This window comes from Lampetra planeri, chromosome 5 (genome assembly GCF_965212315.1).
Source record: "Lampetra planeri chromosome 5, kcLamPlan1.2.h2, whole genome shotgun sequence".
NCBI classification, from domain to species: Eukaryota; Metazoa; Chordata; class Hyperoartia; order Petromyzontiformes; family Petromyzontidae; genus Lampetra; species Lampetra planeri.
The window spans coordinates 521,251-541,719 of record NC_136111.1 but is presented as its reverse complement, the minus strand read 5'-3'; the positions used below and the strand labels follow the sequence as shown (position 1 = coordinate 541,719).

The 20,469-nt window shown below is 49.2% G+C and overlaps 1 protein-coding gene across 2 annotated transcripts in view; it reads right to left on the bottom strand.

Moving 5' to 3' along the window:
* The window catches only part of LOC144718606 (protein phosphatase EYA1-like), a 78,145-nt gene that overhangs the window by 41,304 nt on the left and 16,372 nt on the right, over window positions 1-20,469 (bottom strand). The window contains exons 1-5 of one of the 2 annotated variants that reach the window (XM_078593991.1): window positions 19,278-19,585; window positions 11,782-11,848; window positions 8,797-8,939; window positions 6,292-6,444; window positions 172-257 (exon numbers count right to left, since the gene is read on the bottom strand). In XM_078593991.1, coding sequence (XP_078450117.1) covers window positions 172-257; window positions 6,292-6,444; window positions 8,797-8,899 — 342 coding nt within the window. In that variant the 5' untranslated portion in view covers window positions 8,900-8,939; window positions 11,782-11,848; window positions 19,278-19,585. Of the gene's footprint in view, window positions 1-171; window positions 258-6,291; window positions 6,445-8,796; window positions 8,940-11,781; window positions 11,849-19,277; window positions 19,586-20,469 lie in introns of those variants that run through there. The other variant, XM_078593990.1, reaches the window with a different exon arrangement.

Below are 20,469 nucleotides of genomic sequence, written 5' to 3'. Positions count from 1 at the left end.
ACGGCGCTAGCGAGGGGCAGGGTCACGGCGCTAGCGAGGGGCAGGGTCACGGCGCTAGCGAGGGGCAAGGTCACGGTGCTAGCGAGGGGCAGGGTCACGGCGCTAGCGAGGGTCACGGCGCTAGTGAGGGGCAGGGTCACGGCGCTAGCGAGGGCCGTGCCGCGGGGGTACCTGCTGCGAGGCGCTGGTGAAGCCTGACGAGCTGCCCCCCGAGTTGGAGCTGGCGTAGATTCCCGCGGCCGACGAGAAGCCACCGCCTGACAGCAAAACACCGGCGCACAGCCACCGCCATGGTCACACGGCGCCACGGACAATCGCCCTCACGACGTCTCGCGCGGTGCGCGATGGGTAACGAATGTTAGATTATACTCGTGTGTGATGTCGGTGGGATGCTGAGAGGTGGCGTCAGATTGCGGAGGCCTTCATCCAGCGGTGGAATGACCACAGCTGCTGATGATGAAGATGATGGTGACGTTATACAGGGGTCAAGCATACTGCCGCCAAGTTTACAGTGGATGAGGTCAAATCGTACAGAGAAAACAGAGTTTACCTACAATCACATCAATAAAACAACCATCCTGATCTTGTGAGCTTGCAGGAAGAAGACAAGATAGTAACTGGTGATGAATAATTATTTTAAAAGCCATGAATGCTGTGAAACAATATACCCACATTGCAATGGGGGGATCCATCATGAATAAGTGAAAACACGGATAAGCAGAGTTTGCATCGACAATCCATGATACAAACTCCTCACACACAATTTTGTGGAGTAGACGATACATTAATTGAGCTATGCCTCTTGTCCATAACCTAAGCGCAGAGCAGGACAGTGTTTCCATGTTTTTGGTTAACTGCCGATTTTGCAAGTAGTAGCACGTGAGCCAATTACAGACACCGGGATGAATCAAGAACCCAGAGCCATAGACGCTGGAGCTGCGGATGAGAAGAGTTTCGCTGTCCTCTGGGGATTGCAGCTACAGGGGCCTGTGCCGCGATTGTCTGGCTGGGGAGAGCGAGCGAGCGAGCGAGCGTGCGAGTGTCTGCAGCGCGGGGCCCTTGTCTACTGTGGCTTGATGCTCTCAGCACATTGAGATGGCTCTGCAACAAAGCGTCGGGCACACACACACGCACGCACGGGCACACACACATGCACACACACATGCACACACACATGCACACACACATGCACACACACACGAGCTAAACTCATCATCGGCGAGAGAGATGACGTCTTTCTATCGCAAGTAAGGAAAAAGAAAGTATCATAAATTAAATTTGCGAGCCGTGCTAACAAAAGACTTTGTCGAGACTTATGTTGTATCCTTTACATATAATCTGTCAGTCCACCACATCGCCCCCTTCATGGAAGTCGACTTTGCCCAACGGCGACTGGTAATCGTTAAGGCGATCTGCTCTAACCTGGCTCTTTGTGAGCAACTGCTGAGGAACAGGGTTAGCATAAAACAAAAGACTGGTGATTGATGACAGAGACGTTACAACTTTACTAACTTTACCAAGTTGAAAATGTGTGTGGTGTTTTCAACGTTATCCATGTGGTGAATGCCATGTAGTAGAAGGTCAATAATATATCACAACATATTTTAGCCACAGGAAAGGAGACATACCTTTCCACAATAAAAAAAATAATACATACATACATTTACCTTCAATATATTACATCATGACACTGTGGTTTTAACATTAAAGGTGTTGGAGTCGCCGCCAGCCGTGTTGCAGTTTGTCTACGGCTCTGTGTTGACGCTGGCGCTACGGCGGCGGCGGCCTCTGTTCCTGTGAACCGCACTCAGCGATTCCTGCACTCATGTTGAGGACTGGGTCACTGCAGGTCACAACACTCACACACACACACTCACTCACACACTCACCCACCCACTCACTCACCCACCCACCTACTCACCCACCTACTCACCCACCCACTCACCCACCCACTCACCCACTCACCCACACACTCACCCACCCACTCACACATGCATGCACTCACCCACACACCCACTCACCCACCCACTCATCTACCCACTCACACACCCACCCACCCACTCACCCACCCACCCACTCACCCATTCACCCACTCACCCACACACTCACCCACTCACCCACACACTCACCCACCCACCCACTCACACATGCATGAACTCACCCACACACCCATCCACTCCACTCACCCACCCACCCACCCACTCACCCACACACTCACCCACCCACCCACTCACCCACCCACCCACTCACCCACCCACTCACACATGCATGCACTCACCCACACACCCACTCACCCACCCACTCACCTACCCACTCACCCACCCACTCACCCACACTCACCCACCCACTCACACATGCATGCACTCACCCACACACTCACCCACTCACTCACCCACACACTCACCCACTCCCTGACCCACTCACTCACCCACACACTCACCCACCCACACACTCACCCACCCACACACTCACCCACACACCCACTCACCCACCCACTCACCCACTCACCCACCCACTCACCCACCCACTCACCCATCCACCCACTCACCCACACACTCACCCACCCACCCACTCACACATGCATGCACTCACCCACACACCCACTCCCCCACCCACTCCACTCACCCACCCACCCACCCACTCACCCACACACTCACCCACCCACCCACTCACCCACCCACCCACTCACCCACCCACTCACACATGCATGCACTCACCCACACACCCACTCACCGACCCACTCACCCACCCACTCACCCACACTCACCCACCCACTCACACATGCATGCACTCACCCACACACTCACCCACTCACTCACCCACACACTCACCCACTCCCTGACCCACTCACTCACCCACACACTCACCCACCCACACACTCACCCACCCACACACTTACCCACACCCCCACTCACCCACCCACTCACCCACTCACCCACCCACTCACCCACACACTGACCACACTCGAGATCACAACATGTATCTATCTGCTTCTTCCATCACACTGCCCAACTGTAGCATCCCCCTCTTCCCATCATCGTCTCTCTTCTCATGTCATTACTTCCTTGTCCACTTCAAGAAATGCGTCAACTCGTATCTGTTACAACCCTACGAGTGCTGTTTGTTGCTTGATGCTGGGGATTTTGGTTTTGTTGGTCTGGGCAATGCGACCACAATTTAACTTTTTTTTTTACAAAAATCATTGTTCAAAGTAGCCTGGCTATTTTTCGTCAAATTGCAGGGAGATTGTTCTGTCATTCACTTCTGCTGCCATAAGCGCACATAATGCGAAAGGCATGTTTTGCTGGGTGCGCGGCAAATCTGGAATATTACAGCCTTGCGGTGTGTCAAGACACAGGTTTGATTTCTCATGCACCGCAAAGATGTGGTGTCAGGAATGATCCCAGGGATTCGGGAGCACAGGCAGCGATATAGCATGACGGAAACAAATGGAGGTCATTAAACGGGATTTTATAATGAGAAGTGACACCATTCCGCAAAGCACCAAGTGTGTTTCCACATGGCGCTGCTCCGTGCATTCTGTTCCCGGATCCGTAACGGGTAACGGCTGTGAGCTAAAACAAAGTTACAATCGGAATTCCCACTTTCTGAGCGAATGACGACTATTTTTTAGCAACTCTGCATCCTGCGTTACAGATACGACAGATTTTCACATATATGGGATCGCATAAATTATTTTAGTGCGATGTATAAACCGACCGTTCACAGAAGTTTACAGCGCGTGTGCAGGCACACATGGCAACAGCGGGTCAGGATGCTTACTAGGCGCCTTATCCTGCCAGGTGACTCGGCGCTAGAACCGGCGGCTCGCAATGGGAAGGCTGCGAGTTCTACATCCTGGTTCGGGGTTGACGCAGCCCATCAACCCTCCGGGGTCGATAAAATACATCCTGCTTCGTGGGGAAGTCAACAGCGGCTGTTCTATGGATAGACTCGCCCCCACCGTAGGAATGAGGAATTTCCACCACTGGCTCAGGGCTGTAAACAGGAGATAAACATTGCTCCTTTGAGCAGCAAATACATTTTACTTTTTGACAAACTAAAGCCGGACCTTAAACAGTCTAAACTAAACTAAAACTCCAACTGCGCCACCGGCCCCACTCTCTGCCACTTGCTCGTAGCTCTCCCGCGCGCACGTAAACACGTGCACACATACACGTGTACACGCGTGTACGTGTTCACGTGTGCATTAACCGCCAAAGGTCATCCAAGTGCAGACACAGACCGGACATTAAAGTTAACGAGTCTTCGGGGTGATCTGGCCATCACGGTGATTGTCGGGAATGCGATGAGGGCTCAATTATAGGGCCATTACCCAGCAGGGACAGATTACTGCCCTGACTGTCATGGCTGTTGGCAGAAATAAATAAAAAAGAAGAACCGCAGGGTCATCCAGCAGTGACAGCGCTAAGGCGAAAATAAGCAGTGCTATATTTTAAAAGCGTGCGTTATAGGTGCCTCTAGTGTCGGCAGGGCCACGAGCACTTACTGAACAATGCTATTGATAATTTCAAGCTATCGGTTTAGCAGAGGGTGATCGGTGGAGCGAGGGAAAGTTAGTAAAGGGAAGACATCGTGTCTCACCTCTCACCAGGTGCCTGCCTAGCGTGGGTCCCCACTTTGGCTTAGCCACTGAGCTCACGCCTCTCTGCCCGCTCAGTCAGCTGTGAGACGGGGTGGCATCTTGGGGAGGCCTTAATACAGCAGCGGATTGACCATGGCTGCTGCTGCTGCCGATGATGAGTTCATCCTTCCCATACTTTTTGTTCATCCTTTTCGTTGACCGTGAATCTAACGATGTTTAATGTGTGGCATTTCCCACCGATTTTGTTGACATTTGGCCCTGGTATTGCACGTAGCTTCGGGGATTTGTTTTATTTAAGGTGCTATGAGTTGCCAAGGCATTTAAGCGCCCAATAAACACACAAAGATGAATTTCGCAAACGCATTCCATTTCAGGACCCTTCTCAGTCTTGCCATTTGGTGAGGGTTTTCTGGACTATTGATATGATATGTAAACGTGCGCATTTCTTGAATAATATTTCTTACAATTTCCAAGAGGCAATCATATCAGTATAAAGTTACATATTAAAAAGAAAAGTAAGGTACAGCATTGGCAGTGGTATATAAGCACAATTAACAAAAATACAAAATTTGTAATAATGTTATATACTGCAGGTGACGTTTCAGGCAATAGGCCTTCTAAAGGGCCATTGCCCGGATGTCACGTATTATATATGTTTAGGGCAGCTGTTGGTGACAAATGTGTAGAGTTTGTAATCCAGGTAAATAATAATGGATAAGGCAATGCCACCTTCCACATTTCCTCAATATTAAAATCGGTGGCAACAGCTTTAGAATAAACAACTCAAATCGTAGGTGCAGCTGTGCTTCACTGCCAGATTCATCTGAAGAGACTTCACTCGGCTCCCCGGCACGACATCCCCGGCGCTGGCTCACGATGGTCTCAACACTTCCCAAGTAAAGTGGGCTGCAGCTGCCAGAGACAAATGCCGTGTTGTGTACACACACACGCAGAACCGTGTTCATGGCCGGCGTTTTATAGCCTCAGCCAGGCACAAAGATGCGTGTTTACAGGAAAGCTCCTCGAGGTACAATGTTCTACAGTAGCACAAACAGTAAACAGTGAGAGGTAAATACACACGCGGCGCACAAAGGGTGACAATTCACCTCGATGGAGTCTGGAGATAATAGCAGAGTGCTTGGAATAATGAGAATGCGTTGCACGTTTGACAATGCCATTGTTTAAGGGCTAGTCTTGGTGTCAAACGTCATGCAGCACTTGTTTACAGCACATAGTTCCCTACTGTACTCGCATACGTTGAATGCAAATTCAGAATATGGTATATTAATGTAACATGTACCCTAAGCTATTACGAACACTCGTTATGGCAGCAACAAGATGTGCATGTATACATAACAGTATACTTGCGCAGTGTGCCATGCACCGTGCAACACAGACACGGTGATGAATATTTTGTTAACTAGGACCTCAATGAGTGAGTCACACCACCTGCAAATATGGACTCGTTACAAGATTCAATTAAATATCAATGAAGCTGCCAAATGCTTGAGTTAAGGTGTGTAGACACAATCATTGCCATCATCGTCATCATCATATTTCAAAAGCAATTAGGGGATCTCATGAAGGTTGCCCAAACAACGCGACCCGCAGCCAGGGTGGGCAAGCCGAGAGAAGGTGACGCGCAGTGGTGGCCCGTGCCGGTGGCGGCGGCATGCGGAACATACCGAGGCCCTCACCTTGCATCTGGTAGGGGTACGCGGACTGTGCCGTTTGCGAGGTGCCGAAGCTGGAGCCGTACGAGGAGAGGTGCCCCGTCTGCACGGGCGACTGCGCCTGACTCAGGCCGCTCTCCGTCTTGATGCCGTAGCGCAGGGCTCCTGCCTCACGGCAAACACGGGCAACGCCGTCTCCGTCACCTCCACATCGATTCGCTCACGCCGGAGACTTCACGCACTTGATGTGTCGCTGGCGAGACGAGAAGCGCGATTGGTATTCCCACAAAACGACCGACACCGCCTCGGCCAAGACGGCCTTGTCTCCCCGATACCGCAGGTCCAGCTGCGGTGTGGACGGCCTCCGCTGTACGTGGTTATGCGCAGAGCTGCTTCGACGCAGGATTTTAGGAATATCGCCTCTCTCCAGGTTTGCGCAAGTGTTTCATTCACAGTGCGCTTCTGCCCCTCGCTTTATTGCCGCACTAAAACCTTCACTTTAAACAAACAGTCCAGCTTTAGCGGTTGCAAGATGTAAAATACTAGCAGCAGAAAAAAGGGAAATCTACTTAAGCTTCTACAAAAAGCTTTCCAAGTATGCTGCGGTTGTCTGTGTGCCTATAAATCTGTATTAAACCGAGGAAAAGCAGCACCGAAACAAAATTACCCATCGGACATGTGGCTTTATCGGCAAAACACATTAAATAAAAATTCTATTTGAGGTTTAAATGCACAAAGAGGCCTATTGAAAGCAATTCCCAACACATCAGGAGCTTGAGAACATTTGCTCTGGAAAAGGCAAAAGCCATTACGTGGCTAATGGACCAGGCTTCGCTGTTTGATCTACGATAGCGGCAGTGCTGTGCGCCCGAGTTTAGGCACCACCAACCGCCAAGCACTTTGCACTTACAAAGGGCTGCCCGGCGGTACTGGTTACTGTCGCGAGCATCGCCGCCGCCTGCGTATTCGCGTGGCCCGGCCACGCGCTCACTCGCAGGACCACTACATTACTTTTTTTTTCCTTCCTTCTGTCTGCAGTGAAGCTTTTCCACGGCTGGAAAACCGCATGCCGTTTCTGCACAATAGCCATGGACAGAAGTAATTGTTGCGCGCACATTTTACACGGCCAAATGTGACGCAGTATCAAAGGCGTGCAAATACAGAGCCACAATTAAATTACGGGATAGAAGCATACCACCACCACCTACACCTCCACCCCTACCACCACTACCACCTCCACCAGCTTTATCACCACCACTACCACCAAAAACAAAGATCCCCCATATAGCCTTAACAGAATGTTGGGGCAGGTGCTGTTTGCGAGCACCTGTGAAGTCTGGCACGGCACACGAGGAGGTTGGGTGGCCTGCACCACGCCCAGCCACATTTGTCTCCGTAGTAGCAATATTTACACACGACTCGTTTGAGGCTGAGTCGACCTAGGGGAGGCCCAGGACCGCATCAGATAATCGTCACTGGTGTTGGCAGCCAGGTTCGTAGCGCAGCGCGCTAACCGCTACACAACCGCTCCCCACTACTACAATACCACCACCATCTGCGTCACTAATACCACCTTCTAAGAGGAGGAGGGTGGAGCGGTGGTGCAGTGGTTAGCTCACCGCTATTTGAGCGTGGTGACAACCCAGTTCAATTCCGGGCCACGCCTAACATGGGTGGCGAGTGATATCCAAACCAGTCACTGGCACCCTGCTTCAGCACACCACACTGACCTTAGGAATGTGGAATTTCCACATCTGGCTCTGAATCAGAATCTTTATTTATTCTGGAGAAATCCGATGAGCTATGAAGCTCTTTTTCACAGCTCTCCAGTACGGGCGGCCCTGAGCCTTACACAGCCAGGTGCTGTGACATAATTTGACCTTTAACTTTCAAGCCTAAAGATCCAAAACAATCCATGTATCCCATGGCTGTGGATGGCAGTGTTTTCAATCAGTGCATGAAGCCAGCTGAGATGCCTGGATCAGGAACATAGACATTGCCAAAGCAAACGATACAAAAGCTGAAACGTGCACAAGGCAGCACTGAGAGATGCAGGCACGGGATTGCACCGAGAGACAAGAGAAGGGAACATGTGAATCCGGGAACACAAAGCAGACACATCGTACTGACAATAGAAGTAAACTAGCTTGGGCAGGACACGGCACGGCAAGAGGGGACGGCGGATGAGACTGGTGACAAAGTGGCAGCCAAAGGAGAGAACGTGTCCAAGCGGACGATCACCGCGGACACGGATCAACAAGACCAGTTCGCGTGCAGGAGCCAGATGAGACCAGTTCACGTGCAAGAGCGAGATGAACGGGCGGCATCACTGAACCGCGAGTGGTGTGGACGGTGTCGGGAGACCTTCATCCAGCGGTGAATAGATCACGCCTCACGACGACGACGATGATGGCGACGAAGATGGCGGACTACGAAGACGACGCTGTGGGCACATTTTGATTGACAGCTCGCCGAAGGTACCCTGCGTGTCGCCAAGCTTGCCGCGCGGAGGCTCACCGTAGTCGGAGACGCCATAGTGCGCGGGCTGCGCGTAGCCCGCGTAGGCGCCCGCTTGCTGCATGCCCGCCGAGTACTGCGCCGCACCTGGGTACGCCGCCATGGCCTGGGCCGGTGGGGCCGACAGGATGTGGGGGTACGACCTGCAAGCACGGGGGGCACGCACAGAGAGAGAGAGGCTGCTGCTGCTGCTGCGTCGCCGTCGCTGTGTTTGTGTACTTGGGATTGCACGTGCTTGCGCGACTCGCCCGCGGTGTGTGTGTGTTCAAAGTGAACCCCTAACCGTGTGTGTGCGTGTGTGTGCGTGTGTGTGCGTGTGTGTGCGTGTGCGTGTGTGTGCGTGTGTGTGCGTGTGTGTGCGTGTGTGTGCGTGTGTGTGTGTGTGCGTGTGTGTGGGGAGCGGTGGTGCAGTAGATTTTTGCGCACTCTGCTTTGTTTCAAGTCACCTGGGTTCGAATCCCAGCTGTGAATAACACGAGTGACAGGTGCTATTTAAACCTGTCCTGGGCCTCCCCTAGGCTGACTCGGTCTTGAACGAGTACTCGGTGCGGAGTACGAACACCGGCACTGTGGTGTGGCACTGGGAGTGGTGCTGGTCACAGAACTCACTCACTTGCCGAACTGGTTTCAAGAGGCCCTCACTAACAGTACTTGCCTTTACAGATTGTAAGACTAAGCAGGGGATCTTGCCTCATCATGCGTGTCCACATGTGTATGTCCACATGTGTGCGTCCGTCCATGTGTCCCTACGTGTGCGTATCCGCATGTGTGCACGTCTGTCTGTGTCCGTGTGCGTGTATGTCCGTCTCAGTCAATCGACCCATGGCACCTGGGTATGTCCCGTGACCTCCTGCCAGCGGGCGTTTGATACTTCGTGTGGCCTTAACGTAGCCTGGCACAAGCGCCGTAGCCGCCACTTAGTAGCGAATGGCGGTTATTGTTGTTGTATGTCCATGTGCGTGCACATATCCGCGTGTCTGCGTGTGCTTGCTGGAGGTTGATGAGTGGGGTGACAGGTGAGCCCCAGTGTGGGGAGGGAGGCGGATGTCAGTGCTGGGTGAAGTATGTAAACAACAAGAACAACAAAGCCCCTTGTCTAGCAAAACCATTGCCTTCCTCGCTACACACTACTTAAGAGGCCGTCGCTCTCACAGTGCATTACAACTGAAGTTAAAATCAAAGCCAGATTAAAACACGTACCACGACTGCCAACTTTGAGAGCTTGCATCAGCAGTAGCGTCCAAGTACAAACTAAACAAATGGCAAGCGTGGTTTGCTTCTGTTTAAACGATGACGATCTCTTTAGATTCGATTACTGTTTTCCGTTTTTTTCCACCTCACGATTGAATTCCTTCTTTAGAACTCCATTTCATAAAGCGACTGACTGAACGTCACCGCCGGGTGTTGAGCAATCCACGGCACCGCGAGTAGCTCGACGCGCAGCGTCCGTGCCTCCTGGGTGGGTGCACCGAGGGGAGTGGTCGGTTGTGTGAGGAACAGATCGCACTTCACCACAGGATTGAATTAGCTAACACTTACATTAATAAGGCACACGAAGGCGCATAGCTGACAGAGAGGGTCCTTGCCCGTAGACATCTAGCAGGTCACCAGCATTAGTTTAAGTCAACCTGACCCTGCTGATGAGACAATGACGGTCAAAATCGGTCCAGAATTTGCATGTATTGAACCAATGCCGGTGAGATGTTGTGCTCCCGGAAGCCGTGAAGGTGATGGGATGTGTTCAACACACATGCTGTGTATTTATGTGATGAGACAAGTATGGTAAGGGGCATATTGGATGCTTCTGTCGTTTAGAAACAGAGTAAACAAACTTCCAACTGCATGATTCTCCTAAAAAAAGACTCAATAATGATTTCCGAAATAAGTGACTATTATGCATCGTATTATTAAAACGTGACGAAAACGATCAAACGGTTAGGTCACCACTGTGACAACGTTGATGCTTATCGTGCAAGACAGTGCACGATAAGCTAAGGTGCGCTACCGTCAGACGACTGAGGCCATTTACAATCAAATTCTAAAGCTTCTATTTTTCAGTCAAAACTTTAAAAAAAACACACCCACAGACGCTACGGAGCGTGAGTTGGCATCTCGACGGCAAGCACCCGTGGCACATGAACGTGGCACATTAACGTGGCACATTAACGTGGCACACGAACGCTCAGCCTCGGCGCAGTGAGGCAGCTGCCGGCTACAGCGCCATTTATATTATTTCAGGGGAAACTCGCGAGGATAATTGCGAAGCAAAAATACCACGCGATGTCAAAATGTGGCTCCAATATAAACACGCGGTACATTAGGGCTTTGTGTGGCCCACAAAAACGTGCCGCCGCTAATGTTTGTCGGGCAAGTCGGAGTGACATTTGGCGGCACGTTAGTGCCTCTGCTAAGCACGACGGTGTCACGAGCCATCCGCTCGCGAGCGCTGTACGCCAATGGAGTAGTGCGTGCTCGTGCACGCGTGTGTTTTTTTTGTTAAGGCACTTGTTTTAATTTACCCAACTAGGATGCGAGGAGTGTGTGCGTCTTTGTGTGGGTGTTCGTGCGGAGAGCGATGGCGCAGCGGTTAATGCCCTCCGCTACGAACGCGGCAACCCGAGTTCGATTCCCACTCAAGGCCAACACCTGTGACTATTATCTGAACCCATCCTGGTCCTGACCTCGGTTGACTCAGCCTCAAATGAACACCTGGTGGGATGTGTAGACATCGCCACTGGGGAGACAGCGGTGGCTGGACGTAGTGCTGGCCAACCACCCCCTTGTGTGCAGACCAGCCTTCATAGGTACTCACTAATTTAGATTCTGATGATAATAGCACTTACCCCAAGAGTTTGTTCAAGGCTATATGGGGAATCTGTATCTTGTCCTTGTCTTGTGAGCGGAGTGGTAGTACGGAGTGGTAGTGCCATTGTTATCAGTGTGTGTGTGGCATCTGCTGCCTGAGGCAGCTTGCCCGTGTCTCACTTGGAGGGGTAGAGCTGGGGCGAGTACTGCAGGGACGCCACTGGGCTGTAACTTCCACCGGTTATCGCTGGACAGAAGGAAAAAGATATTTCATTTTTTTAAACGTCAAACGTACAGAAATATTTTAAAATTCTAAACTCGAGCTAGACCAGATTTCAAACGCTCAAATTCCTCAATTTTTGAGTTGTAGCAGCTGAACTGCCATTGTTTTTTGTTTTCCTTTCGGGGGGGAATTGAACCAAACCTCAAGTGTGGAGGCAAACTAAACGTCGCGGGGAAGTGATGAGAGACACGGCACAAGCGCACGCAGCGCAGAGGCCTGCCACTGCCAAACTTGTTCCGTGCCCCACGTGTACAGAATAACAGCTCAACAAGAGGAATAAAACAACGATAAAACCAAGTACAAACGCATGTAAATAGTTTTCATTGAAAAATAATTACGAAACAATGAAATGATTTTAGCGTGTAAAATGAACGTGACGTTAAAATCATATTCTGCTTATTTTTACTTCATCCAGCAACGGATTGACAAAGGGCAGTACACGCACGTGATGAGCAAAGCCACTGTGCGGTGTGCCTCGAAGAGCCTGGCTACGGCAGGAGGAGTGCAGTGCTGAGATCGTTCATATCGCCCCGCATGGCACGCAGCCGACAAAAGCAACGACTCGTCAGCTCGGCTGCCACTCGTGACGTTGCAGGCCGAGAAATCCACCACTCCACACGCACAGCACCCCCGCCACCGTGGCCCAAGCCGTGTGTGCAGGTTCTCATCCAGCAGTGGACTGACTAAAGATGGCTGCACGGCGTGTGTGTTGGTGGACAAACTGGTAGGAACGACAACCACCACCGATCCGCCTTCCGCGTCAAAGTTGGCACGTGGACTAAACCGGCGGCGAATGAAAACGAGGGCCTGAAAAACGAATGTTTAGCTCGCTCATCCTTTCTTTGTCACTATATACGACTCTGGCCTACTAATTTACACAACTTGAATTCCGGACAAAGCATGATTACGAATATTTATTAATATACGAAGATTGCCGATACCTAATTATTGTGACATTGTTCAGAGCAAACTCCCAAATATTGATCTGCATCATCTTGTTACAAAACACACAAGATGTCGCGTGCATCGAGGCATCTTAAAGTTTTCCGCTTCGGGTAAAACACATATTTGCAGGTGGTTTTTAATTTTAACAATGCAACAGGACACCGCTTGCAAATACTGCTGTTTAAATACAATGTAATCCCTACGTGTTAACGTGGCCGCGAAACCCAAGAACAAGAGGCCAGGCGCCATCCAGACAGCCACTTTTGACGTCACTATTTTCAGGAATTGCCAATGGCGTTTGCGCCCGAGCAGCGCGCTGTTATTGCACGAGGCAGCTGAGAACACGCCGCAACGTAAGGCTTCTACGGATCGGGGAATAAGAAAGTTCTATTTTTCTACGGAGTGAGAGCAGGCGTCCTGACGAAATAACACAATAATCCACCGGCTTTGGCAGAAGACCAGTCTTTCTTTCTTCTAGAAAAAATTCTAAAGATCTAAAGGTTTGGGGGGTTTTTTTTCTGTTGGATTCTCTGGCTGTTTCAGCTACAAAATCCACAGAAGTGCACCCCGATGTTTTCAGGGGGTGTTTGGAAGACACGAAGGGCCCTCCCATCCGTGAAGCTGTGGGCTGCCTTCAACGCGGAGCTTTGAGCAGCTTGTTAGAGATTGCCCCCGCTTTCGGGAGGGGTAATCGGTGGCACATACTCCAACATGCGCCCTCAGGGGAAAAGGATCAGCCCCCTTAATCCTTTTAGGCTACCGTCAACGGCAGATGTCCCGGCACACTTAACTGCTCGCCTCGCGCATCTTTTCGCGGTTTAGCGGCCACGCCGTTCGGGAAAAAATATCCCATTAGACGCCGCTGCTTAAATCGCCACGTTTTTCTTTGACAGCCTTAGACACGCTGCTCCGATACTGGGAAGGACAGAGGCGTTTTAAAGTAATTCACTAAACCGTGGATCGTATTGTCCCAAGTTATATTTTTAGCATAGCGGGCTGAAAGTTGTCTAAATGTAACATGCGCTTTTAACTGTCCCACTAATTGTATCCTGTATTCATGTTTTGTGGTGAGACACCTACTCAGCTTATAAATACTTTAAAAAACCAAAAAGACCAAAATTATAGAGCATGCTATTGCAATACCAGCCATAGCTTTGTTCATAGCTCACTGACAATGAGGGATGCCAGTTTTTTTTTTGTTAAATGTGTCAGAGGGGAGCCGAAATTAGAGGACACATTTTGGGAAAAGTAGTTTTTTTTCATGTGACTCACATTTCACAACAACTTAAAAAAGACAGAAAGACAACATCGCCCAGCCTGGCAGCCCTGCTCACAAGTGGCCGAGAGCTGCCACAGCTCCACTGCTCCTGGCTTGTGATTCCCCCACGTGACGTGTGGCGAAAAGAATTTCAACAAACGTGCGTACGTACGTTCACCTCCACCCTCGCTCGGAGACCTGCTCAGGTCACACGAGTCAAAACCAGGGGCGGAAATGATTCTTACGCTCACTAAAACAAGGATCAAATCGTGCGTGTAAGAATAAAACATTTTCATTCGTAGATATGTTATAAATCAATTAGTTCCTGTGACCGCTGCAGTCACTAGAGATGCTACAATGGGCCACGATGTTTTAAAAAATATATAGTCTTGAATTGCATCACCACCCTGAATTATGACACTTGATCAAATCGTGGGGTGGGGGTTCATCTTGAATTTGGCTACCACAGATCAATGTCCAACTTACTGGAGCACCTAACGCACTGACTGGCATTGCTGCACGTCACCGGTAAGGCCAAAGGACAATTCTCACAACCACATTTAGTAATGAGACACGACGTTTCGCTTAAAACTACGCAAAAATCATGAGGAGAAGATCCAGGAAGACAGAATTAAAATCCAGAAAGTTAGACTAACCACGTCACCTGACCTGGTTACTCGAGAACCGACGATTCTTTGTAGAACCGAATGGAAGTTGAAGTCGCTGGCGACGACAGGGAAACGTCTCCCACAAAGCAGTGTGCTCGCACCGTGACCATTCACATCCACACCAACGATCAGTCAATTCATACGGAGACCGGACATTTCATATATGCGAACCACTTTTGTGTGACAGCCCAACCCAAGGACTTTCGCCCCGTCAAAATAACCCTGACGGCATGTTTAACAAACCTAACAACCTCGACTACCAGAAAAAACATTCACAAGCCAACCCAATGAAGACCCAAGTGTGTGCCTTCTATCTACAGAATAGGAACCTGCAGCGAAGGCTCACCATCACCTCGCCCAATGATAGAATCCTGCCTCGCTGCCACACTCAATCCATCTTGGACATCCAGCGCACTGGCAGCCTCAAGCCAACAAGTGTAGACAGAACGGTGGCCAGACTCAGGACCCAAATCACCTGCTCGACCTGCTGCCAGCAGACTCAATTCATATATCTGCTGCCAGCCGACCTTCTGGTTTCACGCGGGTTTGGCTCAGCAGCTCCAGGGTAAGGATGCTCCAACACGCCTCGGCCCAGCGGAGCTGCCACGTCCGCCGCACGCCCCGTCTTGGGCCCACGCGACGCACCGCGGTGATCAGCGGCAGACAATGGCGACGTACAATGTCTCTGCAGGTGCGCCCACTGCATTGTTTTATTTTTCTTTGTATTTTTGATCCGCTCATCTTACGGGGAGCAAAGACGGTCACGGCAAAAAGTGTGTGGGTAAGAAAGAGGGAACCACTGCAAGGGAGCTGACGTAATGTTTGCGTCCGTCACTTGGCTCCAGGTGACCCTGCCGGCACGGCTCACCCGATACGGGCGGCCCGCTAAGTGCTCCGTCGCCGAGCGTGCCGTCAGCATCGCCCGTTGCCGGTGACTGACGCGGCTGACGCGGTCCGCGTCGCCGATGCCAGCGCGGAGAACGCAGAGCGCCGGCGCGGCCGTCGGTGGAGGCTCGCTCAAAAACGGTGGCAGGCCGGCCTTGCCATTTTTACGTCGCTACGGCGATTGCGCAAAGGCGCTGACGTGAAGTGCGTTCTGCACGGAGGGTGTGAAACCGAGGTCGAGCAAGAATACAAGCCGGTCACGGAGTCTGCCGATGGGCCCCATCGGAAGTAAATGAATGGTCCGTGGCACAAAAGAGGGACTTGTATTTTTGTTCGTCACCCTTTCATATTTCACCATCCATTGCGTCGCCAGTTGGAACCAACGAGTGCCATTCAACTGTTGGTGGGAAAATAAAATCTCGTGAATAAACGCTCGGACCTGTTTACTAATTTATTTGAGCATAACATTCATCTTTTGCCGCACTTTGCAATTTACGTTGAAGGATGAGTCACAGACAGTTTATCAGTAAGAGAAAATATTACTGTGCAAACAGCAAAGTCAGTGTGTTATCCAGAACACAAGCCGGCTTCAAGCACCTGGCAATTTTAAATGTTCCCAGTCTCACGAGTGAGTGCACTCACATACACACATACACACTTACATACACACATACACACATACACACTTACATACACAGCATACATACACAACATACATACACACTTCATACACAACACACATACACACTCACATACACAACATACACACACACTTACATACACACTTACATACACAACATACACACACACTTACATACACAACATACACACACACTTACATACACACTTACATACACAACATACATACACACTCACATACACACTTACATACACAACATACACACACACTTACATACACACTTACATACACAACATACACACACACTTACATACACAACATACATACACACTCACATACACAACATACATACACACTTACATACACAACATACATACACACTTACATACACAACATACATACACACTTACATACACACTTACATACACACTTACATACACAACATACATACACACTTACATACACAACATACATACTTACATACACAACACACATACATACTTACATACACAACATACATACACATATACACACTTACATACACAACATACATACATACTTACATACACAACACACATACATACTTACATACACAACATACATACACACTTACATACACACTTACATACACACTTACATACACAACATACATACACACTTACATACACAACATACATACTTACATACACAACACACATACATACTTACATACACAACATACATACACATATACACACTTACATACACAACATACATACATACTTACATACACAACACACATACATACTTACATACACAACATACATACACACTTACATACACAACATACATACTTACATACACAACACACATACATACTTACATACACAACATACATACTTACATACACAACATACATACACACTTACATACACAACATACATACTTACATACACAACACACATACATACTTACATACACAACATACATACACACTTACATACACAACATACATACACACTTACATACCCAACATACACACTTACATACACAACATACATACACACTTACATACACAACATACATACTTACATACACAACACACATACATACTTACATACACAACATACATACACATATACACACTTACATACACAACATACATACATACTTACATACACAACACACATACATACTTACATACACAACATACATACACACTTACATACACACTTACATACACACTTACATACACAACATACATACACACTTACATACACAACATACATACTTACATACACAACACACATACATACTTACATACACAACATACATACTTACATACACAACATACATACACACTTACATACACAACATACATACTTACATACACAACACACATACATACTTACATACACAACATACATACTTACATACACAACACACATACACACTTACATACACAACATACATACTTACATACACAACATACATACTTACATACACAACATACACACACACTTACATACACAACATACATACATACTTACATACACAACACACATACATACTTACATACACAACATACATACACACTTACATAACATAAACACACTTACATACACACTTACATACACAACATACATACACACTTACATACACACTTACATACCCAACACACATACACACTTACATACACAACATACATACACACTTACATACACACTTACATACACACTTACATACACAACATACATACACACATACATACTTACATACACATATACACACTTACATACACACTTACATACACAACATACATAACATAAACACACTTAAGTGAAAAGAGAAACGCGCGTCCTTTCATTGCACCCCGGCGACGCCGAGGCGCGAGCGAGCGAGCGAGGTGGGGGGGTGCCGACCGTGAAAGCAGGGGAACGGACGCCTTCTTTACTTCTCCGTCGCGCTGTTTCTGCTCGATGGTTTTCACATTCCGTCTTAACCCGTGACCCCCGGAGCAAAGGGGGGGACGCTAGGGGGGAGCGGCACTCGGGTCGAGAGAGAAGTGTCTCACGACCTGGCAGGGACAAGGAGCGTAAATCTGTCCCGTCGCAACGGCACGCAATCATTCTGGAGTCTTTCGCGGACGCACATAAAACCAAGCGGAGGCCCAACTCCCTCCGCTTCGCCGGCTTCACCGGCCCAGTGGCTGCAGATCAAACCGCGGCACGCGCGCAAGCACACGCGCCCACTGTGGGTGCGCACGCACCACATATACAGATACGCAGCAAGTAGCGTCGATGGACGATCCGCTCAAGTTCGAATCGGCTCTAATCCACACAAAAGATAAGAGACCTGGGACTCGCAACAACTCTGTCGATTAGTACCGTAGTGCCAAGTTTTTTCATTTCACAAAACTCCAGCACAGAATGTTTACACACCATGCGTGGAGGCTCGGGAGCAGCAGGAGTTTACAACACTTCGGAATTATCCAAGCGAACCTGGACGATGCCCACCACGATGCTGACTGGCGTGTAAGCCTGCCTTGCACTTACTCTAGAATCCAGTCGAGATTGATGAAGCTCAAAGTTAGTACTCGGTGTGGTCGCCACCACCACCACCACACTGTACATACCGTGTGCTCGCCTAAACAGCTGCTCAACAGCAGCACAAGTTACTGAAGCCTATTCAACAGCGAATGTGAATCTGCTGCTGGGTGATGGCCTCCCTACAACAAGTCGGTCATGGGAGCTGTTCGATCATAATTCACCAAACTAATTAGTTCGGGTTGAAGGCTTTGTGTGTCCGAGATTTGTGGTATAGAAGTCAAGCGTGAAACGATGCATTAATTCATCTATGGGAGCCGACCCCAATGCTCACAACACGTCCCCTATACCGTAAGAAGCACCTCTTATATTTCACATACATAATTGTTTCCTCTTAGGGCAGCGTTATCGACAAATGTGTCGAGTTTGTATTATTTGCGCCCGTGCGTCACTGCTAACGCAGCATCACAACCTGTGGCGTCTCAGGACGCGGCAAGTAGCAATGCAGGCGACGGGGGCTGTGAACCTTCTCTACGCGGACGGCAGAGGCCGGTTCCGCCTCGTCAGCGGCATGGCGAGCCACCCGGGCCTTCCCGGCGACCGCGCGACCTTGAACAGCGCGCACGAAGCTCCCAGAAGCGCCGTGCGTGCGTGAAGCGGCCAGCCCTGCGAGTGGCCCCGGGGCAGCAGGTGCTCACGGCACGTGACGTGTGCCGCCGGCGATCGCTCCGACTAAGACCAACACGGCACGCTCGCCGCTCGCGGCCAGTGGACGGACGCGGCGGTGGCGGAGGAGGAGGATGGGAAGTAGCAGGATGGCGACGACGACGACGACGCCGGCGCCCTGTAACTCTGGGACGACGCTGGAGGGATATCGCTGCCGTGCTACTGGAGCTGTGGCCGCCTACATTGGATCATTTTATCCCAGAAAATGCATAGAGGATGATGAGCTGGGTAAAAACACCTTTATTTTTGTATGAGAAAAATAAGAATAGGATGTATCCTTCCTGGTAATAAAACAGGTCTTAAGATGTGCAAACAGAAAATAGAAACCATTTTCAAGGAATCAAGTCTGCATGATCCACACCTACTTGTGTGCAAAAGGTTTCTATTTGGTGTTTGAACATCTTAACACCTGTTTCATTGCCAGAAAGGGTAAAGCCTATTCTTTTTTTTTCATACTTTGATACTGGCCAAAAGGTCCCATTTTGTACCGTTATTTTCTATGCGAAAAAACAAATATGGGAATCAGGCATTATTTATTTGGTTAATATTGAATTATTACTTTGTGTTAAGTAAAACATCGCAACTGTTCCAAGTATAAATATTAATATTAAAAAAGTATAACTGGACAAACACTAAGCCCACGTGTGGTTCTTGTTGTTGGAATCCATGAAGGTTTTTCCTCGAAATAAGTTTACAATGAAATCGACATTGCAATGCATGCCAGACTGGCACATTGACGTCAATTCTATAGATGAAGGAGTGTGTATGCACGTGTGCATGTGGGCACACAAACAGACTTCGCAGCAGCACGAAACATTCTCTTACAATGGTTGCACAGAAGACAGCGGTAGATAGACAAAGGGCTGTCACCTGTACACAGAATATATACGAACGCCACACAGACAAAGACGATTGATCAGGGACTTTTGTTCGTTCTA